Source organism: Didymosphaeria variabile (assembly GCF_027946475.1).
Source record: "Didymosphaeria variabile strain IMI 356815 chromosome Unknown scaffold_3, whole genome shotgun sequence".
In the NCBI taxonomy this organism is placed as follows: Eukaryota; Fungi; Ascomycota; class Dothideomycetes; order Pleosporales; family Didymosphaeriaceae; genus Didymosphaeria; species Didymosphaeria variabile.
In genome coordinates, this window is record NW_026611622.1 from 1514460 (window position 1) to 1540548 (window position 26089).

Below are 26089 nucleotides of genomic sequence, written 5' to 3' on the forward strand. Positions count from 1 at the left end.
TGGTCACACATTTGGTGCTTCGGTGCAACGAGTGAGCAAAGCATGAAGAGACGATATGGACCATGCGCCGTGTTCGTAAATCATGACAGCCGTTAAACTATATACTTGGAATACGAATGAAATTTAAAGATCGACGTAGGAAACGGTATGCACATGAGAAGCCCAAGGTTGTGTACTGCGAAGAGGACAGAAGAGAACGGGGCTCGATGCCTCGTGTATGGTATCGTGAACAGGCTCAACGCCAGAACGAGAGACAACCTCCAAGGCGAGGTATGGCTGCCCTAAACTCGAGTTCTATAACAAAGGAGTGCGTTGTAATGTGTTCTGAAACTAAAACGCGGTAGTAGATGCGTTCTTTCGTCGGAAAATGGTACCGAAGGAAGTTTTTCGTGAATGACCCCAGGATTGATTCCGCGTATGCGCGGCCGACATCGTCGTGACTGGAGTCGGAAGCTGGTTGTCCGTGCCGAGATCTTCGTACCTCCATGTGGGTATCAAACTCTTCGCAGTCTTAACCTCCTCGACGTTGTTGTCGACATTGCAACTGTACGGGAGCGATATGTCTAACACTGGTTTCTCTTTTCTCGCGGTCTTAGTTGGCTTGGAAAAATTGGGAAATCTTGCCGGTGTTTGTTTAGTTCCGATTCGTTCGTTGAACACCGAGAGTGTAGACGTAGCTACTTGTGTTAGCTGAGATGAACGATAGCTTTGAGATGTGCATACCAGAAGAAGCTACGGAGTTGGTTGTGCTTGCGGAATTGCGCGTGGAATCCCGAGAACTGCTCGAGAAGTATTCCTCCTCTAGAAGATGTCAGTCTGACATGCTGTAACAGTCATGCAGCGCCAGTTACCTTGCTGTACAACAACCGCTGATATCGGGCTACTCGGCTTTGTCTTCGTTAGCCTACGACTACGACTGCGAGACGGCGGTAACGGATGCGTCTTGATCGGCGGCGGCAAAGGAACCGCGCGTGGATTTGAGTAAGCATGAAATTCTTCGGAATGCCTGCGTGACAGCGTATGTTGACCCCCCTTATGGACCGGCTCTGCTCCACGCAAGACTAGTGGAAGCGGTAATAATTCGGCGTCGTGAATAGGCATGTCCTGGAGGATGGCTTCAATAGAGGTAGGTTCTCGAATCCGATGCGTTTGCCAGCCGGAACCAGGCAGACTGTACTCGCTGACCGTACGAGAATGTGTATAAGACAAAGCTGCGGAGCGACGGATGATGTCGCTCTGTCTTCTGCGGTTCGCTGCAATTTTTGCACGCATCTCTTCTGCGGTCAAGGCAGCTGGGGTCTCACTATACGCCGGTCTGGTCGGATCGATTCGGGGACTTGGAGCAGGCCTGGCTGGTGGAGGCGATGGTATCCCAGCGGGTTCAGCGAAAGGGGTAATCTTAAGCTCTTCGACTACCTTACTAGCTCTTTTGGTCCTTGAGAAGATGGCCATGGTAGCAGTGGGTTAGCAGCAGCATGCGATAGTGAATCTGGCTGTGGCGGATGCTTGCGTGTCAGCAATATGGAAGCCCGGAGGATTATAGACTGATGCGATTGAAACACGTAGTAATTGAGGCGCTTTAGTTCAATGAGAGCCCACTGAACTATAGTAGGTCCGGCAAAAGGCTGGGCTATTGCGACGTTGGTGTTTATGCGAGTGATCGACGAATAGGCTCGCTAGTTCCCGTCTGGAGTCGGGCTCAACGATCAAGATCCATAGCGCCGGAGATCCTACGTTCAAAAAACCAGAAAGGCAGCTGGAAACTGACAATGTCATGAAGGGCGAGGAAGCTGACTGTGCGAATACTTAACCACTTGGAGCTGGACAGCCATCGGAGTGTGTTAGCATTGATTCGCTGTGCATTAGAGGACACGTCTTGAGACTCCGAAGGCAACCTTCCCTACTGGGGAAACGGGTCGCGGCGTAGATCCTGGGGCGAGCGAATACCAGCCACGACCGTATCGACTACCCGGAAGCTGAACGAAAATGCCGAAGCTGTCAGAAGCCACTAAGCAAGGAGGGCAACTCTGAACCCTGCGACACGTCCTGTGACTCTCCACGACCCCATCTATCTGCCGCACGTGAGGGAGAAACGGTGCCCACCAGTTACATGCATGATAGTGAAAAACATGGGATGTTACTGTAGATTGCGACATGGCACTTGAGGGTTGGCGATTGCTGCGAGAAGCCGCCGGCCCGGCTGCTGGTTTCACGAAGTGGAAGGATCAACGGTTCCCGAGATGGTGACGAAGGCGACCCACCGGCCAGACTGCGCCTGCGCACATCTCAGAGTTTAGGTTTGCGGGAAAACGAGGGTTGCGCACGAAGGGTTGTGTCGAGGGAGGAGACGAGAGGTTAGGGTAATGGTTTCCTTGCCCTTATCGATAACGTGATCGGTACCAAGCTCTCGTCGACAACGTCGTTGCAACTGACACTGTCATAGATTCGCAACAGTGCTTGAATACCTCGTTTTTCCTAGATAGGCAAACCTAGGTAGTCATGTCGACGTGGACTAGAGGTTTGGAGTCCATTCATGGACCTGTTCCGTCAGCAGCTACGACTTAGCCCTTGTGGTACAGAAATCGAGACCAGTGACCTCTGAGGTCCTTTGAGAAAATGATCCCACTCAGAAACTGGAAAATTCGCTAACAAGCTAGCTGGTGCACAGAGTCAATCATCGATGACGCCGGGCGGTAAACCCCTCACGTGATCCTGAAGATCTCACGAATCCGTCTCCTGGAACGTCCGGAGTACCGGGCCAGGTTTTATTCAAGCTGATCAACTTTCCTGTGCGCGCCACTTTCGTCAAATGAAGACAGTCACGCCCATGTCATCTCACGCGGTCACTACGGTGTGAACGCTACCAGTCAGAAGAAAGCGGACAACCCCATCGAATATCGGGAAGGTTGCTCGTTGATTGGTATCAGTCTTGGTGTATCTTTCAAGTATAATCAGCAACGTGAAACCGGGATATGCGCACTACAGGACGAAGCCCCAGCAGGCAGATATCTTACGGAGCTCAGCCGACGTCTAAGAACAGCCCAGCCCTGGTAGCACCACGCACTTTCAGCCTATCCCCATTGTCTACAGGGTCGAACCAACCATTCCTTATCTGGATTTTGGTCTTGCATATACCGAATTGGATTTCGATCTCAAGCATCTCCTGATCGCAATCCTGGTATTATATCAATGCAGGACTTGGAAAGGTTACAAAGGCTAGAGTGTATTGCATTGATGATAAAGATACTGTACCGAGGCCCTCAAACTGTTCAGAGATGCTTTGGCAAAACTTGACGTTCCATTCATTGAGGATTCAGATAGTGCGTTAATTAAATTCGTATAATAACATGGCCATAGATGTGAAGCGAAAAGGACGCTTGCACATTTTGTATGTTTTCGAAGTAAGTGGCCACTGATTGTTTCCCTTTAGGATATCTCTACTTTTCATACATGAGTGGCTGGTACGAATTATTTCAGCTAATCAGTCACGGCACGGCACTTTGAGTTGAGTCGCGAACTGCGCAACATGGTGGCGTAGCGAAACCGTAAGCTCAGATACTACAATCATCTCGAGACTACCCACAAAACACTTCGGCGGCTAAAATTAGCATCTCCAAGAGTCGAGTATTTCTTTCCAAGATGCAAACATAAAGAGACCGCTGGAGAATTAGGACTGTCGTTTGTTTACACTGTTTAAAGGTGAGTACATAATGGTCAATCGATATACCTAGCTTGTTGAAACCTAACAGAAGATTGCACTGGTGTCTGTCAGAAAACGGAGAATTGCTTGGATCGAAGCAACTCGCTTCATGCTGCCCCCAAGCACGGACCTGTTGATGCCATCAGCCACCCAGACGAGGCAAGGTGGGCTTCGATCCGAATATTTTAGCCCGCAAACCGAGTGGTACCGTAAATGAATAGAGGTCCTAGGATAATAACGCCTACTCTCACCTCCACGATGATGAAACTCGTATTCTAGAGCTCAAGCCTGGGAACTTCGAAGATCTTCCTCATGGCTCTTTGCACGATGTCAGCATCAACTTTGCATACCCATTTGTTGATTATTACTAGCGAACCACCAACCAACGTGCTATCGCTTTCTAGAGCAGGTCTGTCCTAAAACACAGCATTGACTCATGCGTGGGGTGCCCCGACCTTCGATGTACTATCCTGTTTGACAAACAACTCCACAATTCAAATTATTACTAGTCTAGCCTCAGCTCTGAAGCTCTTGAGAAGCGAGACCGAGAGTGTATTTCTGAGGAACGATTAGATATGCGTAGATCAGTCTGGTTCCGCTGAAGGGCATGATTGACAGCCACGCGACCAACACCGTGATCTGGCTGGGCGATGAGGGGGATGACAGCCCTCAGCTAGCTTTTAATACAATTCAGAATGTACAGTCGACATCACAATGGTACGAAGGCTAGATTAGGCCGGACGACTGCGAGCGTCCGCATTGTCAGCGCTCGCAACTCCTAAGTGGGCAGAAGACGGCAACGTCTTCTGCAGACCTTGGTTCGACTGACTTTGGGTGGTACAAATAGTAGCATTATCGATCAAATTATATGACAAAGGTGGCAAGGCAGTCGTGGGCTTGAACAATTGTCTTTGTGGTGTTTGACAATGTAGTTCAGTGGTCTCCGAGCTATGATGGAAGAAGACACTCCAATACCGGAAGGCTAGTCGGGACTCTCTACATCTTTTACTAACTGTCTACATCTCGAATCTACAACCAAATCCGCGCTGCTCCACCACCTCAGGTCTCGATAAGCGGATGCATCAGTCGCTAAAGACAAGGGGTATACAGTGCGTGAAATTGGATCTATGGGGTTTGAATGCAGACCTCTCTGAAGTCACCACTCTCCAGATTAGGCTCCATACTCAGACGACGATCTGGTTCGAGATGTGGTTTTCCTGAAGGTTGAATTTGCGGATCTTTCCTTGGAGCTATTCCGCCTCCAACCTCGTGTAGACCATGGCCGGCCGGTGTGTCCATCTTGGATCCACGATTGAAATTTGCCTATGGCTACAGACTCTCGGCTATTTGACCAAGATTAAAACGTACTCCTACGTATGTGGCCCCATATTCGGCCCAGCAACTGGCAAGGCATTTGAAACACCCAACGCGACAAAGAACGATAAACTTTTCTAATCATGAAGGAAATGTAGAAGCGGGAATCCGTATTGATTGAGTTACATCTCGAAGGCGAAGGGAATTGCTTCCTACGATAGTGGGAAAACTGTGAGACGTGTTCTGGGAGACGCTCGCGGCCAGTAAGAATGGCTATCTGACGGCTATGCGCCCAAGACTACAGTGAAGTCATCAGGAACTTTGCGATAATTGCGTTAGTGGGGAACAATATATTGCTGATCGCTCATAGACTCCTCGCCGATGGTAAGGCTTTTCCACACTCAACAGTCTTACATCACACAAGCCGAACAAACTAGATGATACGAAGAAAACGTTTCGTTCCGCAATGCATTAAGCGCGCGTTTGCGATTATTGAAAAGGGGCACTTTTTCCTGGCCCTAAGACGTGCAAGGGTGGAGGACGCAGTTCTCATTCTTCAAGAGGATATGTGACGTTTGTAGTACAACACAAGAATGATGGTGGAGTGAGGAAGTGCTTTGCCCTGATTGACGAGAGATATGTGCATGGTTACCGAGAGGGAAGGTCTTCAACACAAGTCGATGCGAGCTTGGGAATACAAAGCTAGTGTAGGCATGAGGCAGGAATTTCGGGAAGAAGGTATCGCATTATCTTAAGTTTCTTACCATACCCCGGTTTTTGTACAAACCAAGAAATGATGCGTCCAGCTCATTGTATCTGTCGCGTACGTAATGAGGCTCTATATAGATGCACATCATGTCCATTGCGGTGCAGGGCTACTATCGTATCCAAAAAAACTCTGCCCTTGAGCCAACAAGTTCGAGAACTCCATCCTAGGCATCATCACTCAACAGAACACCAACAAGTCACACCAAAACTATTCCCACGAACGTTGCCTAACAGCACCAGATCAAAATGCCTAAAGAAGTTCGAGAACTGCACTCTCACGTAACAGCACCGATGTGGTAACCCACATCACCCTTACAACCTTTCAGTTCAGAATGTGGAGGCTCAGCACTACCAGTACCAGGTTCTCCACGCGAGTTCACTATCGGCTCGATGAATCCTGAATCTTCCCCTTGTCTACGAAGTACTATTGGAGCCGGTAAATTAAGTTCGTCAATCTGAAGCCTTTAGCCGAAGCCACACGAGCTTCGATAGTGTACACAACCGATCCTTTGATTGCCGAAACCACATGGTAGGCAGACACCAATTTACACTTACGCTACCTAGCACTTCTGGAGTACGCAGAAGGGAGCAAGTCCATACGTGTGGGGCCGTTGTGGGAGCTGTGACCCGTGACGCGTGTGTGACCACAAGCCATGTATAGAGGCCCTTCCCTGTCAATGTTCGTCGTAGGTCGCGAGTCCATCTCTCGTTCAGCCTCACGAATAGCACTCGAAATACTCCACCATGATTCTCTCGACTCTACTCTTCGCGGCGAGCGCTGCGGCGCTGCCGAATACCCTTGAGAGCAGGCAAGGTGGGCAGAATACTATGTTACGATTTGGCTGCTCGCAGGTGATTATAGACCGCATCGATCCTCTTGTCAACCCAGGTCTTGCTCCTTCACCACACATGCATCAGGTATGCTCCGTCACATACACCAATGCACAAGAGTGGCGCTAATTATACCCGTAGGTCATCGGAGGAAATTCCTTCAACACGACCATGCAGTCGACAGACATTGCCAAAATCTCGACCTGCACCACTTGTGGATATTCGGAAGATGTACGTGGTGGGTAGAGGAGTGGTTCGATGGTTGACGTGCTGATACAGAATTAGTTCTCCAACTACTGGACCGCCAACTTATACTTCAAAGCGAAGAATGGAACGTATAAGCGTGTGCCTCAAGTTCCCAACCGAGATCTCTTCAATGATAAGTATACTGGAAAGACGAAGGGCGGTTTCGTCGTCTACTACGTGTCACCAGGAAAAAGCAAAGTTACCGCATTCAAGCCTGTGAGTGCCGCTTGATCTGACAATTCCTTAGACAGCTAAAACTCACACAACGTAGGGTTTCCGCATGCTTGTTGGTGATGCAAACAACCGCGTGAGCAAAAATTTGAAGTCGCAAACCTGCTTCCGATGCTACACTGGGCCGAATTTTGGAGGTGACAATGCCGCACCTTGCCAAGATGCAAAGTACGTTTCTTATTATCCCATGCCGCCGGCTTTCTGACCATAATAGGCTCGACACCGAGGGCCTACCCAAGGCTGCCTGTGCTGGTGGTATTCGATCAAATATTTTATATCCGACATGCTGGGACGGAAAGAACCTTGATTCGCCCGATCACAAGGTATGATAAAAAGCCCTCCGTGATCACAGTCCGACTCGTCCTAATTCTTGGACGTGTAGTCGCACGTAGCGTACCCAAAGAACGGACCTGCTACATTCACTGGCAGCAGTGTTGGCGGAGACTGTCCCTCAACTCATCCCGTGAAAATTCCCCAAATCATGCTTGAAGTAAGCTATCCTTTAGCTCACTACCAACAAGATTCATTAACAACAGCTATAGATTGTCTGGGACACTACGCAATTCAACAACAAAGCAGATTGGCCCACCGACGGCTCGCAGCCCTTCGTCCTCAGCACCGGCGACACTACAGGCTTCGGTCAGCACGGTGATTACGTTTTTGGTTGGAAGGATGACTCCCTGCAGAAGGCGATGGATGATGCTAAGGGCTGCATGGGTGCCAACTGCGGTAGCCTCAAGACTCAACAGCCTGATGCTGGCAATGCATGCAAGGTGCCGAGGCGCGTCAACGAGGACGCCGAGGGCTGGTTGACTGAGCTGCCTGGTATGGAGATGCCCATGGCTATGTAGGTGAGGAGTCACGCGTGAACTGTTTCCGCACAAGGCGACGTTTTAATTCCAGTGTAGTAGCTTATGTAGATGAAGTCCATATATCATTCGATTCTGATTAGCTGTTATACTATACGACCTCGATATGGTGAATTCGTGCTATAGCTGCCGGTTATAGTGCCGCTAGAACCTTTGGTCGACCTCGGAGCGGTAATGGCTACAGGTCTTAGCACAGTATCCAGACAGCATCACAGTGGGTGCAGGGTAGACTCGGACACAGTTACAGTAGATGTCCCGGAAAGAGCCCAAGTCTTCCTTACACCCATGGTATATTGTGAATGACTGTATTCCTACCGCTAACAATGGCTTGTACCAAATTGAATGCGCCTTTGCCTAGATCCGTCGCCCAGCAGCCCAGGAACGACTTCCCGTCTTTTGCGCCCGCAGTCGAGACTATTACACCAGTGTTTCAGTATCCCGAATCGCAGAAGATGGACGTCGAGCCGGCAATGCCATTACCGGCGGAGCATGAGGTAAAAAAAATCGCACGACTTGTTCTTCTCGCAACACTGCGCTTACGGACCGCTTTGCGTGATGGTGGCTGGGAAATCGCAGCTTCGCAGGTCGGTGACTAGACGACACGAAGTGTCAGTTATATCTTTAGATCTAAAAGCTACGCGCGATGGCGCAATGAAACGCGCTTTGTGCGCTTGCAGAAGAGCTGAAGGACTGTGGGGAGCGTGGGAGCCTACGTTCAGATGCGCCGGGCGTGCTGATGTACCCCAGAATCGATGAATCAGCGCGGGGGTGGAGCTCAGCCCGAGCGGAGCGGTCATCAGTGGCTCAGGAGCCGCTGCCGCAAGGGAAGCTGCAACGAAGCTCAACGCCAAAAATTGTGCCATGATCGGTCTGGAGATGGGAATTGCAGCGTTAAAGCTCGCAATGCGATGAAGACACGCGAATAGGGGCATTCGCGCCTCCAGTCCAACGTAGCCTCGCCGCCATGCGCTGCTTCTTCGCTTCGTCCTTTGCCCATCTCTCCAGATACGGCCCATACTGATCTTGTATTAGAACGCTCGACCTTCGACTTCGGCATCAGATGGTTGTTGGCACTCGGCTCTTGCGTCAAGCTTGGCGATGGGTTTACATCTTGCTGTAGATGTCTATGACTCGAATCTAGGATACTCTATCCCAGGGTAACTCAAGCTATGAGACGTCTCCAACACTCTAACTCGCTGCTGCCTCTATGTGGTCGACTGCACTGTACACAAAAGCTCTAATTAGCTTTCTGTACCTGCATTCTCTATGTGCCATGATGGCATCCGTTGATGCAGTACCCCGCTGCCCGCCCTTCCGAAAGAGGAAGGTCTTGATACCTCTCTCATCATGAAAGTCAGCGCCGGGGCCATCATTGACCGTCCCATTGCCCACTCTGTTCGACTTCGACTGTTTAATTATTAGCTTTGGCAGAGGCATGTACCACTGCGTCTCGCCTGATCCAACTATGAAGCCTTCGAACATGTTTTGTACGAGCAGCTTCATTTGCAGCTTGAAACGTGTTCTGAGCCCCTTATCTGAGGCTGGGCATAACCCTAGCTACATAATTGAAGCTAAACAATGCTACCTCGCATCGCAACACGACGATCGGTATTCAGTCACAACTCAGTCCCATATCCTGTTTGTGGGCGGGTTAATCAAAGACGGTAGATTTCGGGCAAGCGCTCCCTAATGCGGGGGCATCTTGCTGTATATAGCTTTGTGGAACGCCGAACGTACATTGCAAAGGTCACCTCCTGTTACGACGCATTCATTTCCTCTTTGTAATTTCAAATAACGACCACTAAAACCTTTGTATCCAGACAGCAGAAGATTAGGAAAACCGACTGACTTTGCGGCACGATGTTGCGATTAATTAACGCTGTGGCATGGATAGCAATTATAGTCACTGCGCAAAGCACACCACAACCATACCTACGGACGCCATCTTCCCGACAACTGGCCTGGCATCAACTTGAATATTACGCATTCGTTCATTTCGGACCCAACACCTTCACCAACGAAGAATGGGGACGCAGCCAAAGCACACCGGATGTGTTCAATCCCACAGCATTAGACACAGATCAATGGGCAAAAAGCTTCGCGGACGCGGGCATGGCAGGCATGATTCTTACTGCGAAGCACCACGACGGCATGGCGTTATGGGACACTAACACAACAACATACAAGATCGGGGACGGAAAGTGGGCAAAAGATCGTATCGCGGCAGGACTCAGCGCAGATGTAGTGCGCATGGCTGCTGCATCGGCGCTGAAGTATGACATCAATTTTGGCATATATCTTTCGCCGTGGGACATCCATCGCGACCCAGCCATGCCGAAGCCCAACCTCACTGGAACACTCTACGACGAACCCCAGATCTTTGGCGACAACACCACAGGCGACTACAACGACTTGTACGCACGTCAATTGACAGAGCTTGTGACCTTGCAATACGACAACGGCTCTCGAATTTCACTGTTTGAACTCTGGCTTGACGGTGCAAGTGGTTCGGATACAGTGCAGACATTCGACTGGGCAAAATTCCGTGACATCATCCGCGAGAACCAGCCAGGTGCGGTGATGTGGGGTCACCAAGGTGTGGATGCTAGGTGGGTTGGCAACGAGGATGGCTACACGGTGCCGACGAACTGGCATACGATTAGTAGGACGCAGGATCAAACGCATTACGAAGGCGACAAGCTGCAGACTGGGGTGCGTGATGGGCTGTACTGGACGCCTGCGGAATCTGATGCGCGAATCCGCGATGGCTGGTTCTGGCATGCAAACGAGAAGCCCAAGTCGGTCAATGCACTGATGCAAATGTACATGGAATGCGTGGGACGAAGTGTCAATTTGCTGCTCGATGTACCACCGGACACTACAGGACAAATCCCCGAGGAAGATCTGGAGACTCTTCTACAATTCAGAGAGCAACGTGATGCCTTCTTGAAGCGCCCACTGCTTACTCCCGACCTCGATGTAAGCGCAAGCAGCGTGCGCGAAGGAGACAGCAAGCAATACGGTCCGGCCAATGTGCTTGACGGCCGCACTGAGACTTATTGGGCGATGAACGACAATGAAACGACCGGAGTATTGGAAATCCGCCTCGATGGTACGTACAGCATCGATGCGGTCATAATGCAAGAGCAAATCGCTCTCGGCCAGCGCGTTGGTGGTTACTTGATCGATGCAGGTGTTGATGGGGCCTATAGGACGATTGTCAATGGCACATCATTGGGATACAAGCGCATATGGATTCTGAATTCAAGTGTTGAAGCGAACAGTCTTCGGCTGCAAATTCTTCAGTCAAATGCAACGCCGTTGATTAGCAGCGTGCAAGCGCTTGGGGTAAAGCAGTGAACGGCAACAAGGAATAAACAGCAAGATTTAGCACTGTAGCAGGCGTAACATACAGAGCAAGCTTAACCCCTCCTGAACGAGCGCTTGGTTTCGATGTATAAATGCGTTTTTTCTATATATATTTCCTTTTGAAGTATCTTCATATACTTTGTTCAATTTGTTCCTCCCTTCCCTGGCTCTTTGCGAAGCCACAAAAGCCTAGAGACGCAGTGCTAAGATAAATTTGATCACATGTCCCTGTTGTAACATTGATCCAACTCAAAAGAATTCAAATAATAATATTGCTCGTCCTCAAGACAATGTAGAAAACCACTAATGTCAAACTCGTCCTGCTCCTTGTCGTCCGTCATGATGGGCATAGAGATTTCTTCCAATGGTATATTACGCTTATGGTCTGTAGGTGATATAAAAATCGAACTGCCGTCGCCAGGGATGGACTCAGGGACTATCTTTGCACAGACCGGGCTGCTGCAGCTGCTTGGTGTAACAGGTGGAGTCGGAAGCTGGTACCCAAAGTCCTGAACCTTTTTCTCGTCGGTAGCAGAATTAGACATGGTACTTGACGGCGCGATTTGACACATGTGAGTCCAGTGAAGCTCGTCGTTGATAGATGACAACAGGTCGGTCAGGTCGGGCTGCGAAACATTCCACTTAGCATCGTTGTACATTGATTCGAACATTGGATGCGGCACAAGCAGTGGAAAGCCCGGCAGCCCGTGAACCGTGTGGCGGTCTATACATGGCTCTCCATCCGCCCTGTCGGCGCTCAACACCGGTTCGTTGAAGAGTGTTGTGGACTGATTGTCGGCAAACTCCAAGTCGGGAGTAGGACCGTCGGTGGCCAAGCAACTCCAGTCCAGGTTCAAGTCTTCGAAAGGGTTGGTGGCGTCTCCATATGCCATCGATTTCCAAACATTGGCTGTACCAAGAGCCGCTTCTTCAGCAAGAGTCGCAACGATGTCATCAAAATCTGTTTCAAAATTCGCAAGTATGTCCATTTTGAGGCTGGTCGGCACATTTGTGTAGATATTTAGACGATCGAAGAGCCGGTTCTGGATCCTAGCTAGCAGCGAAGTGATATCGAGTTGGACTTGGTTAGTACCGCCGTCCTTAAGAGAAGACTCGATATCATCTACAGGCGCAGGCAGCGCCTCTTTATTGGTGTTTTTGGGAGTTTCAAATGGCGCTGGAACATCGTCTTTCGGTACCTCCGGAAATAAGATGATGAAGGCGTGCTTCCATTTCTCTTCGATCGTTTTGAGACTTCGGAAGCGTCCGCTTTTAAAATTGAGTTTAGCTAGGAGGTCCTTCGAAAGATCATGTACGTCCTTTAAATGATCTCTACCTAACTTTAGCTTATACTGCAGATAGTCTCCAAGAGAACTTTGACGCACCTCATCTTTGCTACCTCACTAAAACCCGTGATCCAGCACGAGTTCGCCTTACAAGGCTCGTTTGGACTTTTAACGTAGAAAGGACATAGTACTCTACTAAAATCACCATTTGTACTACTTCTACTTTTAACTCTACGTTGCGATAAATCCGTGCCAACTGCTCCAGAGTCCTTTCGCTTTCTATTTGTGATTTGCCCGCATGGCGAAACAGAGGTCGTTTCAAGCAGCGACATTGCGACCGATCGTGCGATGCGGTTGCGAAGACGTCTAGCTTTTACTTTATGTATAATAGTACGCTTTTTGTTGTATTCTACGAGTTGTGGGACTCCGTGAGCAACACAGGCATGAATACTATGTAAACTGGATTTTGCGAGTCAGCGACCGTGCGAACACAGACAGTCAATGCTCTCGCGTTCGACAACGATCTGTGCCGAGCGTCAGCCTGACTTACTGCTGACATGAAATGAAGGAATAAGCGGGAGAAATACTCAGTTGAAAATTCTCCAGGTAATTTTCTTTTATTATTATTTAGCCATGAGGGTGAGTGAACAAAGAAGGCAAATGAGACACAGCGGCATGTATATACTCAAGGTGGCGCCAAGCACTTGGCGTTCCAGAGAGCGATTCCTCGCTGTGCAGGTGTTTAATTAATCATACATATACATACCGTAGAAACTTGCAGATACCGGATTACTAATTTAGCGCTGAGCCTCTCCAATCACGATACTCAGCAATAAAAGTGGGATTTACAGCCTCTTACTGGCCCAAATTACTCTAGTACGTCCGTTATCTGCAACTTTGTACGGTATGATGTTTGATAAGTAAAAAAAGGCAGTAGGCAGTAGGCAGCAACCATGGTTAGAATGCGGGGTTCAGCACCAATACCATACACACACTAATGCAACTGCAGGCGTGATGGCCTCTGGCGCTAACAGGAGTCTTTTGATAGGTCGATGTTAATAACTTATCATTTACTATGTAGATCAAATATTGGAACTATCTTTATCTTTTAATGAGAGTTCGAAGTCCTCGACGATCAAAGAAAATGTCGAAGCAGTGATATACGATTCACCTAAATCACGACGTGAATACCTGCTTGTTCAATGGAACAGTGGTGCGAACTATAGATCGATGCAAACCATTGCCCACGTTGCCATTTCGCTAGGAAACGTTAGCTTTGGTGCGTATTCGACCGCCGTTCTTGCCATGCGATTCGTCACGATGCGCAACTTGTGCGAACGCTGGATCCTGGTTTTGTAAACTTTTAGCAAAAGACGTTGTGGGGAGGGACATCACGCTCCATAATGAATGAGAGATGACAAGGGGAAATGGGCAGTGTTTCCGCGATGGCCAAGAGCTCCTACTAACTAGTCCGCAGATCGGTAAAAGTCTCTACGCAACATCTGCAATCGCCCAGGAAGGCCATATCTCTTCTTCTCTTGGTTTCGACGCCAAATTGCGGTCATGTATGTGTTCTTCAAGCAGCAGGTCTTGATGCTGGCTTCGATTACCCATGTCGACCCCGCGTTTTTGTATTGTCCGCGCATAACCCATTGTCTGTTTCTTCCACTCTTTCCTGTCGACCTCACCACGAAGCATATCCGACAAAATCATGGCATCGAAGGCAGCTTGACTAGTGCTTGCCACAGTATGCGGCCTAAAACCCGCGAGAGCATCCCCTAGCAGAATGACTTTTCCGTCGAGAAACTCATTTTTTGGCGATATGACGTCGGTTACGGCCTGTACAAACGGCTTCTTCGTCGCTCTCACGATCTCAGCGAACTGCGGCGGCAGCTTTTCGCTTGCGATCACGCGCTGCTTCTCCCACGCCTTTGGGTTTGTTTTACCGGGTGGCATCGTGATCCTGTGTCTTACACCATCGACATCCGTCATCAATTCTGCCAGCTCTTCCGAAGGCTCATCGAGAGACTTCGAAGGGAAGTTCGTGTAGTACACAAAATTTACGAGGCGCTGGCCCGGTTCGAGTGTGCCATTCTCGCCAGGAATTAGGTATGCGAGGATCTGAACTCCGCGCGTGTGGAAGAAGGCAAAGCGGTCTTTAAAAGCTTCGAGTGTCTCGGGAGTCACGTCGTCCTCACGGACGGTCCCACGAAGGGCGACGTAGCCGGCATAGGTGCGCTGAACATCCGGTTGCAGAAGCGATCGAACAGTAGAACTCGGGCCATCTGCGCCGACGACGAGATCTGCTTCCATTGTCCCTTCGCCATTGTCTGTAGTCGTATACGCAACACTCACCTTCTCTCCACACTTCTCGATGCCAGTGACTTTGTGTCCGTGCAAATGCCGTACCTCTGCCTCATCAACCCGTCGCTGAGGAACTTTGCAATATGCGCTCTCCACATAGTCTACGTTGGCACGCAAAATGTAGTAGACTAGATCCCAACTTGTCATGTTCTGTACCATGTCCTCCTTGTGCACGATGTCTCCATCTTTATCGAGGTATTGTCGACGCTGCGAAGATACAGCAAGTGAACGGTTGCAACGATCATAGCGCTTGAAGAAATCCAGCGTATCACCTCCTGCAACGATGCCTGCGCCCTGATTGTGGAGGAGTGGTGTGGAATTTCGTTCGAGGATCGTGATGCGATGACACTGCGGGAGCGATCTGAGAGCGAGGGCCGTACAAAGGCCGCCTAAGGAGCCACCGACCTACGATGAATGTTAGCTCTATACCATATACGGATGGGGAATGGGTGCATTACAATGACTATGTCTAGTGGCTCAGGTTTGTCATTGGAGGGGTCTCTGAACGATTCCGTAGCTTGAGAAGCCATAGTGGAGTGCGTCAAGCGGAGTCGAGCGCATGGAACTGCGCAAATATATATGAACGCATTTCCGACAATTAACTGCCAGTATAGTTCGCGATGCCCTGATTAGAGCGCACTCTACCCCGCTGTGGAGGGTGGAAATGCGGGATGTTTGGATGACGCGCAAGAGCAGATGATCTTGCCGAACGAATTAGGCTAGTGTCTCTCACCGAAGACTCCACAACTCAGGACGGACCATGCAAAGCTTAGCCGATGCTTACACCAAATCCACAGTTGAGATGTCGCCCATCGTAAACTTATTCACATATACATACATACGTCTCAGCGACAGGAGCGAATACCGGAGGCACATTGTAGGCCGACTTGCCCTAGGACACACCACGGGTACCCAAGGATCACCACCGCATCATCTATCAACTCCCAGCGAGCACACTTCGAATGCATGGCGAAGGAAGACCGAGGTCTTGTTGTGGTATGCATCACGCTTCGAATATTATGCCTCATCCCATCTATTCCCACAATACCTCGGAAGAGACATTTCGCACGGGCGAGGCAAGGAAGACCGCTGAACGATGTCAGATTACAGGTGCCAACGGCACAATCGGATATGCTTGTACAGTGTATGCGCTGCGCCAAGGACATCGGGTTCGCTGCGTAGTCCGAACTAAAGATGCGGCCCGAAGTCTCAGATGTGGATCATCTCTCCAACAGTTTGAAGACGAAGTAGACTATGCAATCGTGCCTGACAACACCGTTCCGAAATCATATGACTCTGCACTTGCAGGCGCACAATATGTGATTCATGTTGCAGGTGTTTGGCCTACACCAGTACGTGCCCTGGTATTCTACACATATCATCCGACCTTTCTTCATTACTAATGGCCCTCTAGGACAAGCATCCGGACAATGACATCTACCTCCCATTTGTCAAATCGATGCACAATATTCTCTCTGCCGCTGAGCAATCGGGCACTGTAAAGCGTATTGTGTTTACCCAAGCTGGAGCAGCTATGGTGCACCCTAACGACGGAGATACACTAGGCACAGACATGAATATGCCTCTCAACGAGCATACTCCTGTGCATTCTGGACTACTACCCCTTAAGCCACCTTTTGCCTCACCTCATCACGCCTACTGCGCAGCAAAAGCCCAATGCATGACCATTCTTAAGAACCTTCGCGCGTCTGGCAAAGCGCCATTCTCAATTGTTCAAGTCGTTCCCGGGACTGTGATGGGGCCCTCTGAGCTAATCTCCACGAAAATTGAAGCGAGAAACAAGATGGACCGCATGTCTCGTGCACTTCTCTTCAACGAGCCAAAACCACGTTACCTATTCGGTTTCGTGCATGTGGGAGACTGCGCCAGAGTTCACGTGGAAGCCTTGGACAAGGTCAAGATCACTGACGACGAGATACCCGATTGGTTCATCGCGGCTGCATCTAGTGATAACGCGAAGAGTGGTGAGCAAACCTGGAAAGAAGCCGGCAACGCTATCGAAAGAAATTTCAAGGATGAGATTGCCAGCGGTACTCTTACAGTTGGGAGAGACAATGTGCCTACAAACATGCCATTCTACGTGGACTCTGTGCTGACAGAGACGAAGATTCTTGGCCATGACAAGTTCAAGAGTCTCAACGAGTGTTTGAAAATAATTGCGGAATGGTACAAAGACTTGGCATGATAGGAGATGTCCTGATCGATAGATAATGTGACCATTCAATGGCTACACATACATGGTAACCTGTGATGCCGCCGCATGCGTAACCACAGAGTTTCTCCTTCACATCGCAGTACCAGTAAGTCATATTTTACAATTTTATGGCATATCGCGTCGCGTCATTCCAAGTACAAGCCCTCATGATCGTTCAACTACCCAGAAGTTACTACACGGAATCACCCTATGGCAATGTCATAGAACATGAGATGCACACGAGTGCTCGTATCTTCGTAAACACGTAAGGGATACCTCTAGCTGACAAGCCCAGTACTCTTGAATGTATCTTGCCAGATTGTTCTTAAAGCTTGGAATGATTCGATGTGCAAACTGAGGCTCGCGTGATCGAGTTGATGCCCAGGTATTGTCTTATCTTTCCCCGACACACATCAACCATGCAGAACTACTCTATGATCGCTTATTGATATGTGATACAAATTACCCAGGCTTTGTAACATGATAATGTATATTGGGGTTTACAGTGTAGGATACCGTAGTGAGGCACGAAATAAAGGCGGCCGCGCGGCCGACATCGCCGCCCATTTGTCATCCACAATTTACAAACAAATGTACCCCGCCATAGCCCTTGAAATTCTAGTCTGTTACTGAGTCCACCAAAACCATTTCGATAGAACAGTTAGTCGTATCGTATTATATCCTGTGTGCTTTGATGGATAATATACCACGCGGGTGGCCCAGTTGCGAGCAGTAGAGTAGCATCGTCTGACCCAATTAGATCTTGCTCTGGCTCAGTGCACATTACAGTTAAGACATAGGTTCGTTGGTTATCATAGCCAATATCATATTACGCTTCACCAAAAGTTTTGCTCGAAGTCGACAAATTCGTCAACCATCATCATCTTACACATTATGTAATGAAGCTCGAACGTTAGGTGCGCACGTAACCAGTAGTGACCGGACTTAAGCGCTGCGGCCGCGCACCCGCCCAATTTCCTACGATGATATGGTGCTTTGAAATTGTAACCCACACAGAACACTACAAAAGCGCAAACAAGCCCGGCTCTCCGTTCAGACAACTCAAACCACATCCAACTACAAAGCCCAGCATGACCATAGTTCACTCAATTGCGACCAACATGAAAGCCATCAAGATCGAAGACAAGAAGGCCGTGGTCGTCGCAGACGCGATCCTCACCAACGACCCACGTCCCGACGAGGTCCTCGTCAAGATTGTAGCTGTAGCCCTCAATCCCACCGACTGGAAGCACCTCGAGTACGGAATACCCACACGCCCAACAGTTGGGTGTGATTTTGCCGGCGTCGTTGAAAAAGTTGGTCCGGAGGTCACACGCTTCAAGAAAGGCGAAAGGGTTTTTGGATTGGCGCATGGTTCCAATGAAGGGAGGCCCGATAACGCGGCGTTTCAGGAGTACGTGTACACGAAGGAGGCGGTAATGGCTCACATTCCCGATCACTTGAGCTTTGAGGAAGCTGCGACCTTCCCAGTTGGCATCTTGACGGTCGGGCAAGGCATGTATCAGGAGATGCCCGTGCCGTGGCCTGATAGTCCGCTGAAGGAGAAGGTACCGATGTTGATATATGGCGGGAGTTCGGCGACGGGTGCGTTAGCCATCCAGTTCGCGAAGCTGTGAGTTTGTTCCTTGTGCATGGTGCACGAACTTTGCTGATTGCAATATAAAGATCCGGTTATGAGGTTCTCACCACAGCCGGAAAGAGCAACTTCGATTATGTCAAGTCATTGGGCGCAGACGCTGTGTTTGATTCGCGTTCACCCACCGTGGGCGAAGAGATCCGCGCGTACACTAATGACAAGCTGTACTGCGTCTTTGACACCATCGGCGAGCACGGCAGCCCAGAAGCTTCAGCGAAAGCGCTGGCATCAAAAGCACCAGAAGGCCGGGAGCTTTACTACGGGACCATCCTTGTGAAGGACATTAAAAACTTTATTGAACGCAATAGCAAGTTCGAGGCTCGGCCAGATGATGTCGTCTTTTCCGTCTCGCTCGCATATACAGCGCAAGGCGAAGCGTTTCACATTCGAGATGCGAAATTTCCGGCACGTCTCGAAGACTATGTATTTGCGAAGAAGTGGATGTCTTTCGCGGGCGATTTGATCGCGCAGGGCAAAGTCAAGCCGCATCGTGCGGAAGTGAGGGAGGGGGGTTTCGATTCGATACCGAGCGGGTTGGAAGATATGAAGAACGGCAAGGTCAGTGGTGTAAAGTTGGTGTACCGTCTCGCGGAGCCGTAGAAAGAGTCCTTATTGCCATAGTATGAAGACCGTCGTCGTTTGTCGCCCCAATCTTTGTATGTCATATCAGCAACACATCTTGAATAGTTCCACCCAGCATAGCATGTCCTTGAGGTCGTCTGTGGGACCAAGTTAGTCTAGGTCCGCATGTAGTAGGTTGTTCGCACCACATACAGCACAGCTGCTCCAACTGGTCGCGCGAAATGAGACTCATTATGCCCGCTTTTTTTCGATTTAGCGAAATAGACTTACATCGAAGGTCCCTCAAGTAGATGTTCTTTCTGCGAAAGACTTTTCAACTGACAACCCGTGCATTCACCTCCTTACGAACCAAACATGATTGCCCCTGCCCGACTCCCGCGCGAGCGCCCAGCTTCCTAATGCAGGGCATGCCATGGTTATCTCCAAGGCGGCTCAGTGGCGCACTGTCGGAAGGATTGCGAATAGCGTTGATTAGCCTACAACGCGGCTACGCCGAATTTTCCTTCAGCCTTCGCCGATGCTGACAGGACTCCAGCGTGGTAACCAAGATGTCGCCGCTTACTGTGGGGATAGAAGAGCCGCATATAGGAGCTGGGGAAAATCCCCGGTAAGTTGGGGGCTGAGTGTCGTACCTTTTCTCCGAGCGTGCCGAGCTGAAGAGGACGAATGTAACGTCGGCTGGGGTTGGGCGGAAGGATGCAGTGGGCGGGCTACTGCTTCAGGCTAGCCGTAGCGTTCCGCACCAAGCATTCACAAACCACGTAAGGTTTCCAGTGGGAAATGACAAGCGTGAGAGCCATTGGTCTTTCCACTTGCCGGTGACACTATGGAACAGAACGTGCATCAGGCGCAGAGCAAGGCGGTGGAGGCTTCCACGTAAATGTGAACGCCGGCCACACCGTATTCAACAGGGCAGGATTTTGCAGATGCGTTATAGTGCCGCAGCGTAGATTCCGAGCTGAACGGCTGTTTAGACGGCTTCAGCATACATACTCGGCTCCCTCGACTTCGCCGAAACCGGTACTTCTCCCCTGCAGATATCTGCACATCCAATCATTCTTTTACTTGGTTGTCCCCGCTGAGAGAAAGTAGGTGGCATCTGTATAGTCCCTACTGCAAGACTGTGGCTGATCAAAGTTGCGCTGAACCACATGCCGCAGCAACCAGAGCACTGAAAGATACCCTTAGGTATACTTAGTGTAGCCCACGTATCTCAAGGCACTGTGTATATATTATACCATAACCCTTCAATATAGTCCATTAGCAAATCACCTCTACATCATCACGCAAACAACACTTCCATCTCTCTAGTCTAGTTGCTTGTTCGCTCTTCCCGCTTCGCCCGCTCCATCCTGCAGTGAAGATGAAGTTCACCACGTCCACTTTCCTCACCACCGCCGCTCTCGTGACAGCACGAGTATGTGCAACTTCTCCTTCTCCAGACACTGTCTACCAGATCCGTCTCTCCAGCAGTAACAGCGCCATCAACGATGCCGTCGTCACTGTGAAAACTGAATCGCCTGTCAACACCTCCCCGAACGCCCTAGGCATCTTTTCGACTGGCGAGCCTCGCAACCCCTACACTTTCAAGTTCCTTAGCTCGTCTCTAGGCAAATTTCTCTACGAGCTCCAAGGCACTATCCGCCAGACTCACCTCGTCCTCACCGGTAAGGAAATCGCTCTTGGTCTCTACGATAACCCCATTGGCGCAGATCCTAAGCCCGCTGAGGATGAGATGACTGTAGCAGACAAATGGTGGATTCTGGAGAAGGAAGGGAAGATGACGCTCATGGTAGCTGCAAGATATACGAGAGATAATAGCAGTTTGTTGGACGCCTCATCTTGGCGCGCGTGCAGGGGCAACTCCGAGGTCGATTACACGCTGTATTGGTATGATGGTAATTCACTCCCTTTTCAACATTGCCCGTATGCTTCTCAGAATGTCGCGGCAGCTGCTGACAAGGTTAGGTCTCAACCGCCTCGAAGACTACGTGAAAGGTTGTGAAGGTGGTATCACCCTGTACGTCGAAGAGGCGAAGTCATCACCTACAGCCAGCGGGTATCTCACTGGCGTAACTGCTCCCGCGGCGACTCCTACGGGGTACACAACTGGCGTGTCGGCACCAAACTTAACTGCCGCTGGTGGTGCAAAGCCGACTTCGCCCACTTACGAAGCCTCTGCGGCTAGAGTGGCGTTTGGTACATTGGTGGGACTGGTTGGATTTGCTTTGGCCGATGTCTTGTAAATCAAAGATACATAGCGGTTTTCGCTGGTAATGGTAACAGATTGTTTTTGAAGCTTCTGGTAATTTAATTTGGATGGACTGATGCGGACGAATTCTTGAAGGGGTTTTGCTTTTGGTGGTCAGCGCAGATTTCCACAGCGATAACTTGTGGCATATTTATCAAAGCTCCGGCTTCTTCGTTTCTCCTTCCTTTATCCCTAGCCGTGACTGAATCGAACATTATTGACCTTCACTTTCACTCTTATCCGTTGCTGGTCAAGGCTACTCTGAGCAAGCGTGGCTCATACGTCTAATTTGGCTCTTGAACCAAGAGTTGTCTTTCAACTTACCAAACTGGAGTATATTATCGTTTGCACAAAGAATGTGCCACCTCCTACGGCGCTAGAATCAGAAGTTCTACTAATATAGTGACTATGGGGATTAAAGCATTAGCTGAATCCTGTTGAACTTATATTTTGGGCCTGGTGGAGCCTAAAATAGGGTATTAATCTATTAAAATAAGGGTACTAGAGTAGATAAGCCAACGATTCACTCCCTATAGTTACTATATTACTGGAGAATCATCGAATTGCTGATTCCAGCGCCGTAGGAGGTGGCACACTCTTTCTGCAAAGCATTGATAAGCGTTGGGCTGGCCCTAACCGCACAGCGGGCTAGATCCCTGCAAATTGCATCCCTCTGTGCTTTACCTGGTTCCCGGATTAACTCAAACAACCTTGCAGAGTACAAACGCCGACATAATCCCTGCACCTAGTTTACCACAGCCAGCTTCGATGTTGGATAAAAGATTGTGACACTAAAGTAGACTTTCCGTCCCCTTAGAAGCTCAAGGCTCCAGGCTCAACGTCATACCCTTCCAACGTTGCCATTTTTCCGCAACCACCCATAAGTTGACTGAATTTGTTAAAATTCTAGTAGACGGCGCTACCGCCTACTTCATGTCCACCTACAACTAGGCGTCTCCAAGTCCCGCACCTGATTGATCCAATACAATGTGGGAGTTTTGTTCATCACGGCCAGGAGAAGTCCCTCCTCCACGACTCGGCTTGAACGAAATTCAAGACAATGAAATTCCACGTACGGTTATGACGCGAACAAACTTGCTATAAGAGATTTAATGGCTCTGAGATGGACACAGTGTGCTCAGGTTGATGATGTTGTTGGGTACCTATGGTTTGAGAAGCATTTCTATCTTCCCCGCGAGAGTGAAGACACATACTCATCGATCGCACATGTCGTTCCAGTGGATCTGCTCTCCAAGAATGAAGTCTTGCGCATAATATCATACCAACCTGAACGACATCTACAATACCGTTATTATGACATGACGCGATGTCCACCATCCATCCCCGCAGCTGCGGCAGATCTGTAAGGTACATACCGCGCACACATTTCTCCGGCGCCGTTTCGCAACTACCATCGTAAATCCTCCAATGACCTCCCCCGCACTCTTGGCATACGCTGACGCTTTGGCGAAGACATCCTGAGACCGGGGTAAAAGATGGCGAAGTTGTGGGGAACGAGCCGAGGTTGGGGTAGTCGCGAGAGTGGAGGGGGTATTCGCACCAATGAGAGTGGTTCTTGGAGCGGCGGATCCCCAATTTGATCGAGCAGACGTTGGAGGAGTCGGGAGGAGCAGATGCACGATCAGAAGCTATCAAGGATGTGGCTAAATGAAGTGCACGTAGTGTGTGCAGGCAGTGCAGATAGCTAGGACTACCATGCTCACAAATCTGGCTCCCGTGGTACATAAGGTCTGCCTGGACGCTTCTTGACATCATGAGAACCGTTGATCATTGCAATTGATCTCTCGCTGAAGATGGTCGTTCTCAGACACGCGCTCACTGTGGTGGCTTGCGCTGCTCAAGCAGTGGCTGTCGAGGTCATCGTTAAGTCGTCTGGTGGCAACGAGACTGGCAAATTTGGACATCCGTTTGGCTACGGTTTCCTCCATGAGGTGAGACTCTTCTTGCAAACAATTCATGCTCTGGTGTATATTCCTAACATATTCCAAAAGGATATTAACAACTCGGGTGATGGCGGCATCTACGCCGAACTGATCCAGAACCGCGCCTTTCAGTATTCCAGAGAGTTTCCAGTCTCCACAGCGCACTACTTTCCCGTCAACGGTGCCAGTCTCAGCATCCAGAATCTTTCGGTGCCGCTCTCCAAAGCTCTTCCTGCATCCCTGCGAGTGGCTGCGAGAAGTAACCGCACTGGATACAGTACTGGCAAGGTTGGCTTCAAGAACGAAGGGTACTGGGGCATCGCAGTTAGCCAGCAGAAATACACCGGCTCTTTCTGGGTTAAGGGTGCCTATGAGGGTCTTTTCATCGCATCGCTGCAGTCTAACCTTACCAACGACGTCTTTGGATCTGTTGAAGTGGTCTCGAAAGCTGTCGACAGTGAATGGGTGGAGCATCAATTTGAACTCGTGCCGGAGAAGGATGCGCCAAACTCCAATAACACGTTTGCAGTCACTTTCGATGCGGATGGCACCAAGCACGGTTACTTAGACTTCAACCTCATCAGTTTGTTCCCACCAACGTACAAGAACAGAAAGAATGGACTGCGTGTGGACATTGCGAATGCACTTGCTGAGATGAACCCGCATTTCCTCCGCTTCCCAGGAGGCAACATGCTTGAGGGTCTGACTAACGATACGCACTGGGACTGGAAGGACACCCTCGGTCCGCTAAAAGACAGGCCCGGCTTCCAGGGTGTTTGGGGTTACCAGCAGACACACGGACTAGGCATTATGGAGTATCTCGAGTGGGCCGAGGATATGGATCTGCAGATTGGTAAGCATTGTTGGATATACTTGAGTAGAGATCCCCGACTCTAACATTGGGAAGTGCTCGCGGTATGGGGCGGTCTTGCCCTCAATGGCGATGTAACCCCGCAGGACAAATTGCAGCCTTTCATTGAGGATGCCCTCAATGAGATCGAGTTCGTCGCTGGACCTGCTGATTCGACCTGGGGAGCAAAGCGCGCCGCGCTTGGGCACCCAGAACCCTTCGAGCTCAACTACGTTGAAGTTGGTAACGAGGACTGTAAGCACACCACCAGGTACAACGTGGATGTGTCTTTGTGCTAGAAGAAACATTTCTTTCTCGCTAGGCTGAGACATGCACAAGGTATTCGCTCACACCGTCTTAGCTCATACTGACTTTGTACCCGCGCATTAGGGCTTGCCGGATACCCTGGCGGATGGGATTCGTACCGCGAGTACAGATTCAAGATGTTCTTCGACGCCATCACGGCAGCCTACCCGCACATCCAGGTGATCGCCTCAGCTGCTACAAGCGACCCAGCTCCGGAAGGTGCGACTACAGGCCCGAATACTGTAGAAGGCCTCAACTTCACCGAGACGCCCGGCGCCATTGGCGACTACCACCCATATCGCCGACCTGATGAGCTCGTCGAAGAGTTCGACCGCTTCGACAACGATATTGGCCATATCGTTGGTGAGGTTGCAGCTACGCACGTAAATGGGGGCCAAACTCCTCGCTGGGATGGACCCTTATACAGTTACCCGTGGTGGTATGCGACGCCCGAGTACGAAGTAGATATGCATAGACATAAATACGAGGTACTTAGTCCCATTTTCTTGACTTGTGCTAACCCGTGCGTCTAGGCAGGGCGCAGTTGGTGAAGCCATCAGTCTCATCGGATATGAGCGCAACTCGGACCGTATTCCTGGTACTTTCTACGCGCCGGTCCTCAAAAACGTGAACAGGTTCCAATGGCCGATTACTTTGCTCCAATACTCGGCCGATCCTAAGCAGACCACTAGGGCTGTGACATGGTACTGCTGGAGTTTGTTTGCCCATAGCCCTATCAGCCATACGCTGCCGACGACGAGCAACTCGAGCTATGGCCCGCTATACTGGGTTGCGGGTCGGGATGAATCCAGGAACGGCGCATTCGTATGGAAGGGTGCTGTTTACAACACTACGAATAGTAGCACGGTTCCGGTCTCGGTCCACTTCCAGGGCGTCACTCCAGGCACGAAGGCGAGTCTCACCGTGCTCACAAATTCTGTCGCGGATAACTATGCATACAATGACCCCTTCACTGGAGTCAATATAGTGAATACCACGACGAGTGAGGTGAGCGCGGGAATGAGTGGTACTTTTGAGTTTGTGCTGCCGCAATTGAGTGTAGCAGTGCTGGATACAGGCAAAGCCGGGAATGTAACTGGCTACAGTAAGAAATGGTAGTGGGCCTTGTGATTGTACATAGAGAAGGATGTACTAGAAAATGTAGGAGAGCTTAGAAGCCGATAAAAGATGTCAAGAGGACAGATGTTGGACATTTTGCTGACACGCATGTCGTACTGAACAGGCACGACGCTCGGACCAATCCCCGCAACTCCGCTCGCCAGGCTGATGCCTCCATGCAGACGTAG

At 50.0% G+C, this 26089-nt stretch overlaps 8 protein-coding genes across 8 annotated transcripts; 6 read left to right on the plus strand and 2 right to left on the minus strand.

Moving 5' to 3' along the window:
• Positions 1–6526: 6526 nt before the first annotated feature.
• Positions 6527–7941, plus strand: N0V89_003855 (uncharacterized protein; the record flags this gene model as incomplete). The annotated part of the gene is made up of 8 exons (XM_056212652.1): positions 6527–6596; positions 6645–6700; positions 6755–6844; positions 6899–7075; positions 7131–7258; positions 7305–7413; positions 7473–7580; positions 7633–7941. 8 exons carry the CDS (start codon positions 6527–6529, stop codon positions 7939–7941), a joined length of 1047 nt encoding a protein of 348 aa, XP_056072960.1.
• Positions 7942–9819: 1878 nt separating this feature from the next.
• N0V89_003856 (uncharacterized protein) lies at positions 9820–11319 on the plus strand (the record flags this gene model as incomplete). The annotated part of the gene is made up of 1 exon (XM_056212653.1): positions 9820–11319. One exon carries the CDS (start codon positions 9820–9822, stop codon positions 11317–11319), a length of 1500 nt encoding a protein of 499 aa, XP_056072961.1.
• A 227-nt stretch (positions 11320–11546) lies between these two features.
• N0V89_003857 (uncharacterized protein) lies at positions 11547–12718 on the minus strand (the record flags this gene model as incomplete). Its single annotated transcript, XM_056212654.1, has 2 exons — positions 11547–12660; positions 12714–12718. The coding sequence occupies 2 exons, from the start codon at positions 12716–12718 to the stop codon at positions 11547–11549; spliced, it is 1119 nt and encodes a 372-aa protein (XP_056072962.1).
• Positions 12719–14105: 1387 nt separating this feature from the next.
• On the minus strand, positions 14106–15508 carry N0V89_003858 (uncharacterized protein; the record flags this gene model as incomplete). Its single annotated transcript, XM_056212655.1, has 2 exons — positions 14106–15383; positions 15437–15508. The coding sequence occupies 2 exons, from the start codon at positions 15506–15508 to the stop codon at positions 14106–14108; spliced, it is 1350 nt and encodes a 449-aa protein (XP_056072963.1).
• Positions 15509–16304: 796 nt separating this feature from the next.
• N0V89_003859 (uncharacterized protein) lies at positions 16305–17184 on the plus strand (the record flags this gene model as incomplete). The annotated part of the gene is made up of 2 exons (XM_056212656.1): positions 16305–16313; positions 16393–17184. 2 exons carry the CDS (start codon positions 16305–16307, stop codon positions 17182–17184), a joined length of 801 nt encoding a protein of 266 aa, XP_056072964.1.
• A 1100-nt stretch (positions 17185–18284) lies between these two features.
• N0V89_003860 (uncharacterized protein) lies at positions 18285–19450 on the plus strand (the record flags this gene model as incomplete). Its single annotated transcript, XM_056212657.1, has 2 exons — positions 18285–18826; positions 18880–19450. The coding sequence occupies 2 exons, from the start codon at positions 18285–18287 to the stop codon at positions 19448–19450; spliced, it is 1113 nt and encodes a 370-aa protein (XP_056072965.1).
• A 1345-nt stretch (positions 19451–20795) lies between these two features.
• On the plus strand, positions 20796–21678 carry N0V89_003861 (uncharacterized protein; the record flags this gene model as incomplete). Its single annotated transcript, XM_056212658.1, has 2 exons — positions 20796–21255; positions 21401–21678. The coding sequence occupies 2 exons, from the start codon at positions 20796–20798 to the stop codon at positions 21676–21678; spliced, it is 738 nt and encodes a 245-aa protein (XP_056072966.1).
• A 1819-nt stretch (positions 21679–23497) lies between these two features.
• N0V89_003862 (uncharacterized protein) lies at positions 23498–25901 on the plus strand (the record flags this gene model as incomplete). The annotated part of the gene is made up of 5 exons (XM_056212659.1): positions 23498–23635; positions 23696–24479; positions 24534–24731; positions 24867–25270; positions 25320–25901. The coding sequence occupies 5 exons, from the start codon at positions 23498–23500 to the stop codon at positions 25899–25901; spliced, it is 2106 nt and encodes a 701-aa protein (XP_056072967.1).
• Positions 25902–26089: the final 188 nt, after the last annotated feature.